This window comes from Chiloscyllium plagiosum, unplaced genomic scaffold, assembly GCF_037043375.1.
Source record: "Chiloscyllium plagiosum isolate Xiang-an unplaced genomic scaffold, Cpla_swu_hap1 HiC_scaffold_24, whole genome shotgun sequence".
Lineage (NCBI taxonomy): Eukaryota > Metazoa > Chordata > Chondrichthyes > Orectolobiformes > Hemiscylliidae > Chiloscyllium > Chiloscyllium plagiosum.
Genome location: NW_028270162.1, coordinates 56,196,522 through 56,213,966, shown reverse-complemented (window position 1 = coordinate 56,213,966; position 17,445 = coordinate 56,196,522). Strand labels below are relative to the sequence as shown.

The following is a 17,445-nucleotide window of genomic DNA, read 5'->3' as shown; positions in this document are numbered from 1 at the left end:
CCCCCCCTTCCACACGCTCGCACATGCGACACCCCCACTATACCTTACACCCCCACACACGCTCGCACATGCGACATCCCCACTATACCTTACACCCCCCACACACGCTCGCACATGCGACATCCCCACTATACCTTACCCCCCCACACACGCTCGCACATGCGACACCCCCACTATACCTTACCCCCCTTCCACACGCTCGCACATGCGACATCCCCACTATACCTTACCCCCCCACACACGCTCGCACATGCGACACCCCCACTATACCTTACCCCCCCACACACGCTCGCACATGCGACACCCCCACTATACCTTACCCCCCCACACACGCTCGCACATGCGACACCCCCACTATACCTTACCCCCCTTCCACACGCTCGCACATGCAACACCCCCACTATACCTTACCCCCCCTCCACACGCTCGCACATGCGACATCCCCACTATACCTTACCCCCCTTCCACACGCTCGCACATGCGACACCCCCACTATACCTTACCCCCCTTCCACACGCTCGCACATGCGACACCCCCACTATACCTTACCCCCCTTCCAAACGCTCGCACATGCGACACCCCCACTATACCTTACACCCCCCCACACACGCTCGCACATGCGACACCCCCACTATACCTTACCCCCCTTCCACACGCTCGCACATGCGACACCCCCACTATACCTTACACCCCCACACACGCTCGCACATGCGACACCCCCACTATACCTTACACCCCCCCACACACGCTCGCACATGCGACATCCCCACTATACCTTACCCCCCTTCCACACGCTCGCACATGCGACACCCCCACTATACCTTACCCCCCTTCCACACGCTCGCACATGCGACACCCCCACTATACCTTACCCCCCTTCCACACGCTCGCACATGCGACACCCCCACTATACCTTACCCCCCTTCCAAACGCTCACACATGCGACACCCCCACTATACCTTACACCCCCCCACACACGCTCGCACATGCGACACCCCCACTATACCTTACCCCCCTTCCACACGCTCGCACATGCGACACCCCCACTATACCTTACACCCCCACACACGCTCGCACATGCGACACCCCCACTATACCTTACCCCCCTTCCAAACGCTCGCACATGCGACACCCCCACTATACCTTACACCCCCCCACACACGCTCGCACATGCGACATCCCCACTATACCTTACCCCCCTTCCACACGCTCGCACATGCGACACCCCCACTATACCTTACCCCCCTTCCACACGCTCGCACATGCGACACCCCCACTATACCTTACCCCCCTTCCACACGCTCGCACATGCGACACCCCCACTATACCTTACACCCCCCCACACACGCTCGCACATGCGACATCCCCACTATACCTTACCCCCCCTCCACACGCTCGCACATGCGACACCCCCACTATACCTTACACCCCCCCACACACGCTCGCACATGCGACATCCCCACTATACCTTACCCCCCCTCCACACGCTCGCACATGCGACACCCCCACTATACCTTACACCCCCCCACACACGCTCGCACATGCGACATCCCCACTATACCTTACCCCCCCACACACGCTCGCACATGCGACACCCCCACTATACCTTACCCCCCTTCCACACGCTTGCACATGCGACAGCCCCACTATACCTTACACCCCCCTTCCACACGCTCGCACATGCGACACCCCCACTATACCTTACCCCCCTTCCACACGCTCGCACATGCGACACCCCCACTATACCTTACCCCCCCTCCACACGCTCGCACATGCGACACCCCCACTATAACTTACACCCCCCCACACATGCTCGCACATGCGACACCCCCACTATACCTTACCCCCCTTCCACACGCTCGCACATGCGACACCCCCACTATACCTTACACCCCCCCCACACACGCTCGCACATGCGACATCCCCACTATACCTTACCCCCCTTCCACACGCTCGCACATGCGACACCCCCACTATACCTTACACCCCCCTTCCACACGCTCGCACATGCGACACCCCCACTATACCTTACCCCCCCTCCACACGCTCGCACATGCGACACCCCCACTATACCTTACCCCCCTTCCACACGCTCGCACATGCGACACCCCCACTATACCTTACCCCCCTTCCACACGCTCGCACATGCGACACCCCCACTATACCTTACACCCCCCTTCCACACGCTCGCACATGCGACACCCCCACTATACCTTACACCCCCCCACACACGCTCGCACATGCGACATCCCCACTATACCTTACCCCCCCTCCACACGCTCGCACATGCGACACCCCCACTATACCTTACACCCCCCCACACACGCTCGCACATGCGACACCCCCACTATACCTTACCCCCCCTTCCACACGCTCGCACATGCGACATCCCCACTATACCTTACCCCCCTTCCACACGCTCGCACATGCGACACCCCCACTATACCTTACCCCCCTTCCACACGCTCGCACATGCGACATCCCCACTATACCTTACCCCCCTTCCACACGCTCGCACATGCGACACCCCCACTATACCTTACACCCCCCATCCACACGCTCGCACATGCGACACCCCCACTATACCTTACACCCCCCCCCACACACGCTCGCACATGCGACATCCCCACTATACCTTACCCCCCTTCCACACGCTCGCACATGCGACACCCCCACTATACCTTACACCCCCCTTCCACACGCTCGCACATGCGACACCCCCACTATACCTTTCCCCCATTCCACACGCTCGCACATGCGACACCCCCACTATACCTTACACCCCCCTTCCACACGCTCGCACATGCGACACCCCCACTATACCTTTCCCCCATTCCACACGCTCGCACATGCGACATCCCCACTATACCTTACCCCCCTTCCACACGCTCGCACATGCGACATCCCCACTATACCTTACCCCCCCACACACGCTCGCACATGCGACACCCCCACTATACCTTACCCCCCCACACACGCTCGCACATGCGACACCCCCACTATACCTTACCCCCCCTTCCACACGCTCGCACATGCGACACCCCCACTATACCTTACCCCCCTTCCACATGCTCGCACATGCGACACCCCCACTATACCTTACCCCCCCACACACGCTCGCACATGCGACACCCCCACTATACCTTACCCCCCCACACACGCTCGCACATGCGACACCCCCACTATACCTTACCCCCCTTCCACACACTCGCACATGCGACACCCCCACTATACCTTACACCCCCCTTCCACACGCTCGCACATGCGACACCCCCACTATACCTTACCCCCCTTCCACACGCTCGCACATGCGACACCCCCACTATACCTTTCCCCCCTTCCACACGCTCGCACATGCGACACCCCCACTATACCTTTCCCCCCTTCCACACGCTCGCACATGCGACACCCCCACTATACCTTACCCCCCCACACACGCTCGCACATGCGACACCCCCACTATACCTTACCCCCCCACACACGCTCGCACATGCGACACCCCCACTATACCTTACCCCCCTTCCACACGCTCGCACATGCGACATCCCCACTATACCTTACGCCCCTTCCACACGCTCGCACATGCGACACCCCCACTATACCTTACCCCCCCACACACGCTCGCACATGCGACACCCCCACTATACCTTACCCCCCCTCCACACGCTCGCACATGCGACATCCCCACTATACCTTACCCCCCTTCCACACGCTCGCACATGCGACACCCCCACTATACCTTACCCCCCTTCCACACGCTCGCACATGCGACACCCCCACTATACCTTACCCCCCTTCCACACGCTCGCACATGCGACACCCCCACTATACCTTACCCCCCCACACACGCTCGCACATGCGACACCCCCACTATACCTTACCCCCCTTCCACACGCTCGCACATGCGACACCCCCACTATACCTTACCCCCCCACACACGCTCGCACATGCGACACCCCCACTATACCTTACCCCCCCACACACGCTCGCACATGCGACACCCCCACTATACCTTACCCCCCTTCCACACACTCGCACATGCGACACCCCCACTATACCTTACACCCCCCTTCCACACGCTCGCACATGCGACACCCCCACTATACCTTACCCCCCTTCCACACGCTCGCACATGCGACACCCCCACTATACCTTTCCCCCCTTCCACACGCTCGCACATGCGACACCCCCACTATACCTTTCCCCCCTTCCACACGCTCGCACATGCGACACCCCCACTATACCTTACCCCCCCACACACGCTCGCACATGCGACACCCCCACTATACCTTACCCCCCCACACACGCTCGCACATGCGACACCCCCACTATACCTTACCCCCCTTCCACACGCTCGCACATGCGACATCCCCACTATACCTTACGCCCCTTCCACACGCTCGCACATGCGACACCCCCACTATACCTTACCCCCCCACACACGCTCGCACATGCGACACCCCCACTATACCTTACCCCCCCTCCACACGCTCGCACATGCGACATCCCCACTATACCTTACCCCCCTTCCACACGCTCGCACATGCGACACCCCCACTATACCTTACCCCCCTTCCACACGCTCGCACATGCGACACCCCCACTATACCTTACCCCCCTTCCACACGCTCGCACATGCGACACCCCCACTATACCTTACCCCCCCACACACGCTCGCACATGCGACACCCCCACTATACCTTACCCCCCTTCCACACGCTCGCACATGCGACACCCCCACTATACCTTACCCCCCCACACATGCTCGCACATGCGACACCCCCACTATACCTTACCCCCCCTTCCACACGCTCGCACATGCGAAACCCCCACTATACCTTACCCCCCCACACACGCTCGCACATGCGACACCCCCACTACACCTTACCCCCCCACACACGCTCGCACATGCGACACCCCCACTATACCTTACCCCCCTTCCACACGCTCGCACATGCGACACCCCCACTATACCTTACCCCCCTTCCACACGCTCGCACATGCGACACCCCCACTATACCTTACACCCCCCCACACACGCTCGCACATGCGACACCCCCACTATACCTTACCCCCCTTCCACACGCTCGCACATGCGACACCCCCACCATACCTTACCCCCCCACACATGCAACACCCCCACTATACCTTACACCCCCCCACACACGCTCGCACATGCGACACCCCCACCATACCTTACACCCCCCACACATGCGACACCCCCATCATACCTTACCCCCCCCACCCACGCATGCACATGCGACACCCCCACCATACCTTGCGCGCGCCACCCCCGCCATACATAATGCCACAAACACACAACACCCCCACCACATCTTACCCCGCAAACACAAAATACTCCCACACCTTGCACATGTGACATGATACCCCCATCACACTCTACACCCACACGCCAAACCACCAGCACACATGTACAGCACTCCCCGTCTCCGACCCGTGTTTACATCTCACTCCCCCTCCCCATACAGCCACCTTCTGATACCCCGCCACAGCTCCATGAGTGCATGACAATCCCCCCCCCCTCCAATCCCCACACATCATTCTCCTGCTCCTCGGATGCTGCCTGACCCGCTGTGCTTTTCCAGCACCACACTCTGAACACAGGTCATCAAACATGGCTGAACAGTGGAACATGGAAGCACATCAAAGCCTACCATTGTCGATCATCCGTTGCTTGGTAAGAATCATCAAAAGTCGGTCAACTTCAAATACTCCCACTCCAGGTGTGATAACGACAGACATCTGGCCAGTGCGGTCAAAGTTTCGGTTTATGTAATGCTTGTCAAATACTAAAGGAGGGAAGGAAATATTTCCCATGAGCAGTGAAACAAATGAGGGACAAGGCCTACATTAAATTAACCTGCCTCCGTTGGATCGTCACGGGTGGCAGCAAGTGGCCCAATCGGTGAACCTTATGGGGTTCTGGGTCCCTGGGATGATACACAATTCATCAACTCCAACGACTGTCAATCTTTGGCGTTCTGGTACATTCCTCACTGTTTCTTAGATTTAAGTTGACAGAACTCTGGTCTCTCACAGAATCAAGGGACTCTGGAAGCAGCTCAGGAAATCAAGGTCGGCTTTTGGTCAGTTATGATGGCACGGTGTACAACAGACTCAAAAGACTGTATATGTATGGCCCACTCCTGCCCTTATTCCTGATGTTCTGAACATGCTCTCTGTCTGTCAGCTGTGAAGAGCTCGGATTAGGTTACAAGGGTGAGCACGGAACTCTTGGTCTGTGGTTTTATAAAGAATCATAGAATCCCTACAGAGTAGAAGCAGGCTATTTGGCCCATCGATTCCATACCGCCCCTCCAAAGAGCATCCCACCTGGACCTGACCCAAGACCCCACCCCCACCCTCGGCCTTCAAGCTTGCATTCCCCATGGCTATCCTGTCTAGCCTGTACATCCCTAGACACCATGGGCAACTTCGCATGGCCAGTCCATCTAATCTGCATATAGAGTCGTAGAGATGGACACCACGGAAACAGACCCTTCGGTCCGATTTGTCCATGCTGACCAGATATCGTAACCTCATCTAGTCCCATTTGCCAGCACCCAGCCCATATCCCTCTCAGCCCTTCTTATTCATATACCCATCCAGGTGCCTTTTACATGTTGCAATTGTACCAGTCTCCACCACTTCCTCTGGCAGCTCATTCCACATATACACCACCCTCTGCGTGAAAAAGTTGCCCTTGAGGCCCCTTTTATATTTTTCCCGCTCTCATTTTAAACCTGGGCCTTCTAGTTCTGGTCTCCCCTACCCCAGGGAAAAATCCATGCTTCTCTTGATTTTATAAACCTCTATAAGGTCACCCCTCAGCCTCCGACGCTCCAGGGAAAACAGTCCCAGCCTGTTCAACCTCTCCCTCCAGCTCAAACCCTGGAAATCTGTCTTTGCTTCATATACCACCACAGCAATTGATCATTCTTGTTCCCAGAGGGGCCAATTAAGAATCCATCACATCCAAGATTCACTCATGCCCACACGCTCAACTTAAGGCTGAGCAAGTACTTTGGGAGCAAATCATCGTCACAGATAGATGGTGAACGTATCAGGCATTTATCATCATCTTTCTGTCTTCTCTCCAATTCATATGGAAAACAGCTCTCCGCACATTGGCAATGTTTCACACGAGCGTGCGGGAGGGTTATTTAACACCGAGTATCAGAGAATATTACAAATTGGACTTACATTTTCTAGTGGAAGACACCAGGCAGTGATGTGAAGTCACTTCAGAGAGCGAGAGAGAGAGCGAGCGAGAGCGAGAAAGAGAGAGAGAAAGAGAGAGAGAGCAAGAGAAAGAGAGAGAGAGCAAGAGAGAGAGAGAGAGAGAGAGAGAGAGAGAGCAAGAGAGAGAGAGAGAGAGCAAGAGAGAGAGAGAGCAAGGGAGAGAGAGAGCAAGGGAGAGAGAGAGCAAGGGAGAGAGAGAGCAAGGGAGAGAGAGAGCAAGGGAGAGAGAGAGCAAGGGAGAGAGAGAGCAAGGGAGAGAGAGAGCAAGGGAGAGAGAGCAAGGGAGAGAGAGCAAGGGAGAGAGAGCAAGGGAGAGAGAGCAAGGGAGAGAGAGCAAGGGAGAGAGAGCAAGGGAGAGAGAGCAAGGGAGAGAGAGCAAGGGAGAGAGAGCAAGGGAGAGAGAGCAAGGGAGAGAGAGCAAGGGAGAGAGAGCAAGGGAGAGAGAGCAAGGGAGAGAGAGCAAGGGAGAGAGAGCAAGGGAGAGAGAGCAAGGGAGAGAGAGCAAGGGAGAGAGAGCAAGGGAGAGAGAGCAAGGGAGAGAGAGCAAGGGAGAGAGAGCAAGGGAGAGAGAGCAAGGGAGAGAGAGCAAGGGAGAGAGAGCAAGGGAGAGAGAGCAAGGGAGAGAGAGCAAGGGAGAGAGAGCAAGGGAGAGAGAGCAAGGGAGAGAGAGCAAGGGAGAGAGAGCAAGGGAGAGAGAGCAAGGGAGAGAGAGCAAGGGAGAGAGAGCAAGGGAGAGAGAGCAAGGGAGAGAGAGCGAGAAAAGACTGGTGGCGACTCGACCTGAGGGCCACCATACCTCCAGCGAGGGGCGAGATTGAGGGGCCGGGCCTTTCATAGTAACCTCAGCCGGTGAGGGGAATTGAACACACACAGTCGGCATCACGTCGCTTTGCAAACTGACACAGGTAAACCGATCTGATCAGATTAATGGCTCATCTCTCCCTCGTCAGCGGAAGATCAATACAATCAATTTTATGCCACTACTGTGATGGCTGGGTTTCCCTGGTCTGTTGGAGTTGGGGCCCCGTTCAGAGAGCCCAGTCCATGCACACTCTCAGACACACAAATCCATACCATTGAAGGAGAGATTGATGGCCTCCAAATAGTTCCCTTGAGCTGCTGTAGAATTCTGTCCACGTGGAAAACCATCTGAGGAAGGAAACAAAGCATCAGTTTGTACCATCAGCGAGTAACCGTCCTGGTTAACGTCCAGCCTTTGCTGCTGGCATTAACATCAGCAATTGGGCAGAACTCCCACTCTCCCTTTGACTGGGACGATGGAAAGGGAGTCTAACTGGCCTGCTGCTCAGGAGCAACAAGCTAAAGCTGAGGGGTTGGAGGTTGCTACCAGCTCCTCAGCCTCAGCACCCCTGACTACAGAACTGAGAGCGTCGACCACAGCAAGACCACATCTTTATCGAATTCTCAAGGAGACCGAGCAACTCAGCGGGCGTGTACTCACCAGCAATGGAGCTCCCAAATCACAGTGCTCAGAGAGGAAACTCCTCAAACCACACACTAACAATCCTAAACACAGTCAACTGTGTGATCAGAACAATGTGGATAGAAAGTGTTTTTTTGCACAACTTCCCCACCCCCTTCACGTGTCTCGGTTCCATCCCGTGACAGCAGTTCATATGTCATTTTCAATGTCAATCATCAGATGTTTTGCCCACAAGAGGACAATGTCAGTTGTCAGATGGACTCTTGGTTCTGTCAGAGGGTTATGGGTTTAAGCTACCCTGCCTTCAGAGAATCAAACCCACTTGAGAATGTTGCCAGGACTGGAGGGTTTGAGTTATAAGGAGAATCTGGGATTTTTGTCACTGGAGTGTAGGAGGTTGAGGGGGCGACCTTACTGAGATTTATAAGTTCATGAGGGGCATGGATAAGGTGAATAGCAAAGGTTTTTTCCCTAGGGTGGGGGAGTTCAAAACTAGACAGCATTTTTTAAGATGAGGGGTAAAGATTTAAAAAGGACGTGCGGGACAACTTTTTCCAGAGTCAATCAAGTGTGAAATGAACTGCCAGAGGAAATGGCAGATGCAGGCAGAGTTACAACATTGCTGGCAGTTCCATCTTTCAAATGAGACTTTAAACAGTATAAAACATCAAAACCTTTATGTTGCAGAGTACGGGTAAATTTGCCAATACTTATCTGTCAATGAGTCATGAAACAGATTATCTTAGCCAAGATATTTGTACCATCTACAGCCACAGGTAAGGTGCTGGAAGACTGGAGGGTGGCTAATGCTGTGCCTTTATTGAAGAAAAGCTGTAAGGACACTAAGTACCAGAGTCAGGATGTCATGTTGCAGCTTTATAAGGCTTTGTTTAGGCCACGTTTAGAGTACTGCGTTCAGTTGTGATCGCCACATTACAGGGAGGATGTGGAGGCTGTGGATAGGGCGCAGAAAAGGTTTACAACATTGGTGTCTGGATTAGAGAGTATGAGAGGCTAGAAAAATGCTGGTTGATTTCTCTGAAACAAGACAGTGTGTGGGGAGACTTGATAGAAGTCTATAAAAGTACGAGATGCATTGATAGGGTTAATGGTCAGATTCCTTTGCCCCGACCCCCAAATTCAAATGTTTAAAACGAGGGAGATTGCACTTAAGAAGAGAGGCGGAAAGTTCAAAGGAGACACAAAGCAAACTTTTTTTTAAACACAGGAAGTGGGAGAAGATATATTTTTTAGACAGTCAGGGGTGACAGTGGAGGCCGATGCAATAGGGAAAGAGGGGGAGTTTTAGATCAGGACATGAGTGTGATTTAAGGGATATGGACCAAGGGCAGCAAAAGGAAGTCGTTTCATTTGGTGTCACGTTTGGCAGAGCCTAATGGGCCGAAAGGTCTGACCCAGAGCAGTCGTGTATCTTATATATATATACGGCACTATGGGACAATGTAAACCTCCCCCAGGAATACTGCCATCCCAGTGTGAACCTCCCTCAGTAATACTACCATCCCAGAGTAAACCTCCCTCAGTAATACTACCATCCCAGTGTAAACCTCCCCAGGAACACTGCCATCCCAGTGTGAACCTCCCTCAGGAACACTGCCGGTCCATTGTAAACGTCCCTCAGGAACACTGCCATCCCAGTGTGAACCTCCCTCAGAAATACTGCCGTCCCAGTGTAAGCCTCACTCAGCAATACTGCCATCCCAGTGTAAACCTCTCTCAGCAATACTGCCATCCCAGTGTAAACCTCCCTCAGCAATACTGCCATCCCAGTGTAAACCTCCCTCAGCAATACTGCCATCCCAGTGAAAACCTCCCTCAGCAATACTGCCATCCCAGTGTAAACCTCTCTCAGCAATACCGCCATCCCAGAGTAAACCTCTCTCAGCAATACTGCCATCCCAGTGTAAACCTCCCCCAGCAATACTGCCATCCCAGTATAAACCTCACTCAGCAATACTGCCATCCCAGTGTAAACCTCTCTCAGCAATACTGCCATCCCTGTGTAAACCTCCCTCAGCAATACTGCCATCCCAGTGTAAACCTCCCTCAGCAATACTGCCATCCCAGTGTGAACCTCACTCAGCAATACTGCCATCCCTGTGTAATCCTCACTCAGCAATACTGCCATCCCAGTGTAACCTCCCCCAGCAATACTGCCATCCCAGTGTAAACCTCTCTCAGCAATACTGCCATCCCTGTGTAATCCTCACTCAGCAATACTGCCATCCCAGTGGAACCTCCCCCAGCAATACTGCCATCCCAGTGTAATCCTCACTCAGCAATACTGCCATCCCAGTGTAATCCTCACTCAGCAATACTGCCATCCCAGTGTAATCCTCACTCAGCAATACTGCCATCCCAGTGTAATCCTCACTCAGCAATACTGCCATCCCAGTGGAAACCTCACTCAGCAATACTGCCATCCCTGTGTAAACCTCACTCAGCAATACTGCCATCCCAGTGTAAACCTCTCTCAGCAATACTGCCATCCCAGTGGAAACCTCACTCAGCAATACTGCCATCCCAGTACAAACCTCCCTCAGCAAGACAGCCATCCCAGTGTAAACCTCTCTCAGCAATACTGCCATCCCTGTGTAATCCTCCCTCAGCAATACTGCCATCCCAGTGTAAACCTCTCTCAGCAATACTGCCATCCCAGTGTAAACCTCTCTCAGCAATACTGCCATCCCAGTGTAAACCTCACTCAGCAATACTGCCATCCCTGTGTAATCCTCTCTCAGCAATGCTGCCATCCCAGTGTAAACCTCTCTCAGCAATGCTGCCATCCCTGTGTAATCCTCTCTCAGCAATGCTGCCATCCCAGTGTAAACCTCTCTCAGCAATACTGCCATCCCTGTGTAATCCTCACTCAGCAATACTGCCATCCCAGTGTAACCTCCCCCAGCAATACTGCCATCCCAGTGTAAACCTCTCTCAGCAATACTGCCATCCCTGTGTAATCCTCACTCAGCAATACTGCCATCCCAGTGGAACCTCCCCCAGCAATACTGCCATCCCAGTGTAAACCTCCCTCAGCAATACTGCCATCCCAGTGTGAACCTCTCTCAGCAATACTGCCATCCCAGTGTAAACCTCTCTCAGCAATACTGCCATCCGTGTAAACCTCCCTCAGCAATACTGCCATCCCTGTGTAAACCTCTCTCAGCAATACTGCCATCCCAGTGTAAACCTCCCTCAGCAATACTGCCATCCCAGTGTAAACCTCTCTCAGCAATACTGCCATCCCAGTATAAACCTCTCTCAGCAATACTGCCATCCCAGTGTAAACCTCTCTCAGCAATACTGCCATCCCAGTGTAAACCTCTCTCAGCAATACTGCCATCCCAGTATAAACCTCTCTCAGCAATACTGCCATCCCAGTATAAACCTCTCTCAGCAATACTGCCATCCCAGTATAAACCTCGCTCAGCAATACTGCCATCCCAGTGTAAACCTCCCTCAGCAATACTGCCATCCCAGTGTAAACCTCACTCAGCAATACTGCCATCCCAGTATAAACCTCTCTCAGCAATACTGCCATCCCAGTGTAATCCTCCCTCAGCAATATTGCCATCCCAGAGTAAACCTCTCTCAGCAATACTGCCATCCCTGTGTAATCCTCCCTCAGCAATACTGCCATCCCAGTGTAATCCTCCCTCAGCAATATTGCCATCCCAGAGTAAACCTCTCTCAGCAATACTGCCATCCTACTGTAAACCTCCCTCAGCAATACTGCCATCCCAGTATAATCCTCCCTAAGCAATACCGCCATCCCAGAGTAAACCTCTCTCAGCAACACTGCCATCCCAGTGTAAACCTCCCTCAGCAATACTGCCATCCCAGTGTAAACCTCCCTCTGCAATACTGCCATCCCAGTGTAAACCTCTCTCAGCAATACTGCCATCCCTCTGTAATCCTCCCTCAGCAATACTCCCATCCCAGTGTAAACCTCCCTCAGTAATACTGCCATCCCAGTGTAAACATCCCTCAGCAATACTGCCATCCCAGTGTAAACCTCCCTCAGCAATACTGCCATTGCAGTATAATCCTCTCTCAGCAATACTGCCATTGCAGTATAATCCTCCCTCAGCAATACTGCCATCCCAGAGTAAACCTCTCTCAGCAATACTGCCATCCCAGTGTAAACCTCTCTCAGCAATATTGCCATCCCAGTGTAAACCTCCCTCAGCAATACTGCCATCCCTGTGTAATCCTCCCTCAGCAATACTGCCATCCCAGTGTAATCCTCCCTCAGCAATATTGCCATCCCAGAGTAAACCTCTCTCAGCAATACTGCCATCCTACTGTAAACCTCCCTCAGCAATACTGCCATCCCAGTATAATCCTCCCTAAGCAATACCGCCATCCCAGAGTAAACCTCTCTCAGCAATACTGCCATCCCAGTGTAAACCTCCCTCAGCAATACTGCCATCCCAGTGTAAACCTCCCTCTGCAATACTGCCATCCCAGTGTAAACCTCTCTCAGCAATACTGCCATCCCTCTGTAATCCTCCCTCAGCAATACTCCCATCCCAGTGTAAACCTCCCTCAGTAATACTGCCATCCCAGTGTAAACCTCCCTCAGCAATACTGCCATCCCAGTGTAAACCTCCCTCAGCAATACTGCCATTGCAGTATAATCCTCTCTCAGCAATACTGCCATTGCAGTATAATCCTCCCTCAGCAATACTGCCATCCCAGAGTAAACCTCTCTCAGCAATACTGCCATCCCAGTGTAAACCTCTCTCAGCAATATTGCCATCCCAGTGTAAACCTCCCTCAGCAATACTTCCATCCCAGTGTAAACCTCTCTCAGCAATACTGCCATCCCAGTGTAAACCTCTCTCAGCAATACTGCCATCCCAGTGTAAACCTCTCTCAGCAATACTGCCATCCCACTATAAACCTCCCTCAGCAATACTGCCATCTCAGTATAAACCTCCCTCAGCAATACTCCCATCCCAGTGTAAACCTCCCTCAGTAATACTGCCATCCCAGTGTAAACCTCCCTCAGCAATACTGCCATCCCAGTATAAACCTCTCTCAGCAATACTGCCATCCCAGTATAAACCTCGCTCAGCAATACTGCCATCCCAGTGTACACCTCCCTCAGCAATACTGCCATCCCAGTGTAAACCTCACTCAGCAATACTGCCATCCCAGTATAAACCTCTCTCAGCAATACTGCCATCCCAGTGTAATCCTCCCTCAGCAATATTGCCATCCCAGAGTAAACCTCTCTCAGCAATACTGCCATCCCTGTGTAATCCTCCCTCAGCAATACTGCCATCCCAGTGTAATCCTCCCTCAGCAATATTGCCATCCCAGAGTAAACCTCTCTCAGCAATACTGCCATCCCACTGTAAACCTCCCTCAGCAATACTGCCATCCCAGTATAATCCTCCCTAAGCAATACCGCCATCCCAGAGTAAACCTCTCTCAGCAATACTGCCATCCCAGTGTAAACCTCCCTCAGCAATACTGCCATCCCAGTGTAAACCTCCCTCTGCAAAACTGCCATCCCAGTGTAAACCTCTCTCAGCAATACTGCCATCCCTCTGTAATCCTCCCTCAGCAATACTCCCATCCCAGTGTAAACCTCCCTCAGTAATACTGCCATCCCAGTGTAAACCTCCCTCAGCAATACTGCCATCCCAGTGTAAACCTCCCTCAGCAATACTGCCATTGCAGTATAATCCTCTCTCAGCAATACTGACATTGCAGTATAATCCTCCCTCAGCAATACTGCCATCCCTGTGTAAACGTCTCTCAGCAATACTGCCATCCCAGTATAAACCTCGCTCAGTAATACTGCCATCCCAGTATAATCCTCCATCAGCAATACTGCCATCCCAGTGTAAACCTCTCTCAGCAATACTGCCATCCCAGTGTAAACCTCCCTCAGCAATCCTGCCATCCCTGTGTAATCCTCACTCAGCAATACTGCCATCCGTGTAAACATCTCTCAGCAATACTGCCATCCCAGTATAAACTCGCTCAGTAATACTGCCATCCCAGTATAATCCTCCCTCAGCAATACTGCCATCCCAGTGTAAACCTCCCTCAGTAATACTGCCATCCCAGTATAATCCTCCCTCAGCAATACTGCCATCCCAGTGTAAACCTCTCTCAGCAATACTGCCATCCCAGTGCAAACCTCCCTCAGCAATACTGCCATCCCAGTGTAATCCTCCCTCAGCAATACTGCCATCCCAGTGTAAACCGCTCTCAGCAATACTGCCATCCCAGTGTAAACCTCCCTCAGCAATACTGCCATCCCAGTGTAAACCTCTCTCAGCAATACTGCCATCCCAGTGTAAACCTCTCTCAGCAATACTGCCATCCCAGTGTAAACCTCTCTCAGCAATACTGCCATCCCAGTGTAACCTCCCACAGCAATACTGCCATCCCAGTGTGAACCTCTCTCAGCAATAATGCCATCCCAGTATAAACCTCTCAGCAATACTGCCATCCCAGTGTAAACCTCTCTCAGCAATACTGCCATCCCAGTGTAATCCTCCCTCAGCAATACTGCCATCCCTGTGTAATCCTCACTCAGCAATACTGCCATCCCAGTGTAAACCTCCCTCAGCAATACTGCCATCTCAGTATAAACCTCCCTCAGCAATACTCCCATCCCAGTGTAAACCTCCCGCAGTAATACTGCCATCCCAGTGTAAACCTCCCTCAGCAATACTGCCATCCCAGTGTAAACCTCTCTCAGCAATACTGCCATCCCACTATAAACCTCCCTCAGCAATACTGCCATCTCAGTATAAACCTCCCTCAGCAATACTCCCATCCCAGTGTAAACCTCCCTCAGTAATACTGCCATCCCAGTGTAAACCTCCCTCAGCAATACTGCCATCCCAGTGTAAACCTCCCTCAGCAATACTGCCATTGCAGTATAATCCTCTCTCAGCAATACTGCCATTGCAGTATAATCCTCCCTCAGCAATACTGCCATCCCAGAGTAAACCTCCCTCAGTAATACTGCCATCCCAGTGTAAACCTCCCTCAGCAATATTGCCATCCCAGTGTAAACCTCCCTCAGCAATACTGCCATCCCAGTGTAAACCTCCCTCAGCAATACTGCCGTCCCAGTGTAAACCTCCCTCAGCAATACTGCCATCCCAGTGTAAACCTCCCCCAGCAATACTGCCGTCCCAGTGTAAACCTCTCTCAGCAGTACTGCCAACCCAGTGTAAACCTCTCTCAGCAATACTGCCGTCCCAGTGTAAACCTCTCTCAGCAATACTGCCGTCCCTGTGTAATCCTCCCTCAGCAATATTGCCATCCCAGTATAATCCTCCCCCAGCAATACTGCCATCCCTGTGTAATCCTCCCTCAGCAATACTGCCATCCCAGTGTAATCCGCACTCAGCAATACTGCCATCCCAGTGTAAACCTCTCTCAGCAATACTGCCATCCCAGTGTAAACCTCTCTCAGCAATGCTGCCATCCCAGTGTAAACCTCCCTCAGCAATACTGCCATCCCAGTGTAATCCTCACTCAGCAATACTGCCATCCCGGTGTAAACCTCTCTCAGCAATACTGCCATCCCAGTATAAACCTCGCTCAGTAATACTGCCATCCCAGTATAATCCTCCCTCAGCAATACTGCCATCCCAGTGTAAACCTCACTCAGTAATACTGCCATCCCAGTGTAAACCTCTCTCAGCAATACTGCCATCCCAGTGTGAACCTCTCTCAGCAATACTGCCGTCCCAGAGTAAACCTCTCTCAGCAATACTGCCATCCCAGTGTAATCCTCACTCAGCAATACTGCCATCCCAGTGTAAACCTCTCTCAGCAATACTGCCATCCCAGTGTAATCCTCACTCAGCAATACTGCCATCCCAGTGTAAACCTCTCTCAGCAATACTGCCATCCCAGTGTAAACCTCTCTCAGCATTACTGCCATCCCTGTGTAATCCTCACTCAGCAATACTGCCATCCCTGTGTAAACGTCTCTCAGCAATACTGCCATCCCAGTATAAACCTCGCTCAGTAATACTGCCATCCCAGTATAATCCTCCATCAGCAATACTGCCATCCCAGTGTAAACCTCTCTCAGCAATACTGCCATCCCAGTGTAAACCTCCCTCAGCAATCCTGCCATCCCTGTGTAATCCTCACTCAGCAATACTGCCATCCGTGTAAACGTCTCTCAGCAATACTGCCATCCCAGTATAAACCTCGCTCAGTAATACTGCCATCCCAGTATAATCCTCCCTCAGCAATACTGCCATCCCAGTGTAAACCTCCCTCAGTAATACTGCCATCCCAGTATAATCCTCCCTCAGCAATACTGCCATCCCAGTGTAAACCTCTCTCAGCAATACTGCCATCCCAGTGCAAACCTCTCTCAGCAATACTGCCATCCCAGTGTAATCCTCCCTCAGCAATACTGCCATCCCAGTGTAAACCTCTCTCAGCAATACTGCCATCCCAGTGTAAACCTCCCTCAGCAATACTGCCATCCCAGTGTAAACCTCTCTCAGCAATACTGCCATCCCAGTGTAAACCTCTCTCAGCAATAATGCCATCCCAGTATAAACCTCTCAGCAATACTGCCATCCCAGTGTAAACCTCTCTCAGCAATACTGCCATCCCAGTGTAATCCTCCCTCAGCAATACTGCCATCCCTGTGTAATCCTCACTCACCAATACTGCCATCCCAGTGTAAACCTCCCTCAGCAATACTGCCATCCCAG

General features: G+C 52.7%; 1 protein-coding gene across 1 annotated transcript in view; it reads right to left on the bottom strand.

The window, feature by feature from the left end:
- depdc5 (DEP domain containing 5, GATOR1 subcomplex subunit) overlaps window positions 1–17,445 on the bottom strand; it is a 257,419-nt gene that overhangs the window by 166,966 nt on the left and 73,008 nt on the right. The window contains exons 13-14 of the mRNA XM_088000284.1: window positions 8,338–8,412; window positions 5,676–5,810 (exon numbers count right to left, since the gene is read on the bottom strand). Of these exons, the coding sequence (XP_087856410.1) occupies window positions 5,676–5,810; window positions 8,338–8,412 (210 nt within the window). The remainder of the gene's footprint in view (window positions 1–5,675; window positions 5,811–8,337; window positions 8,413–17,445) is intronic.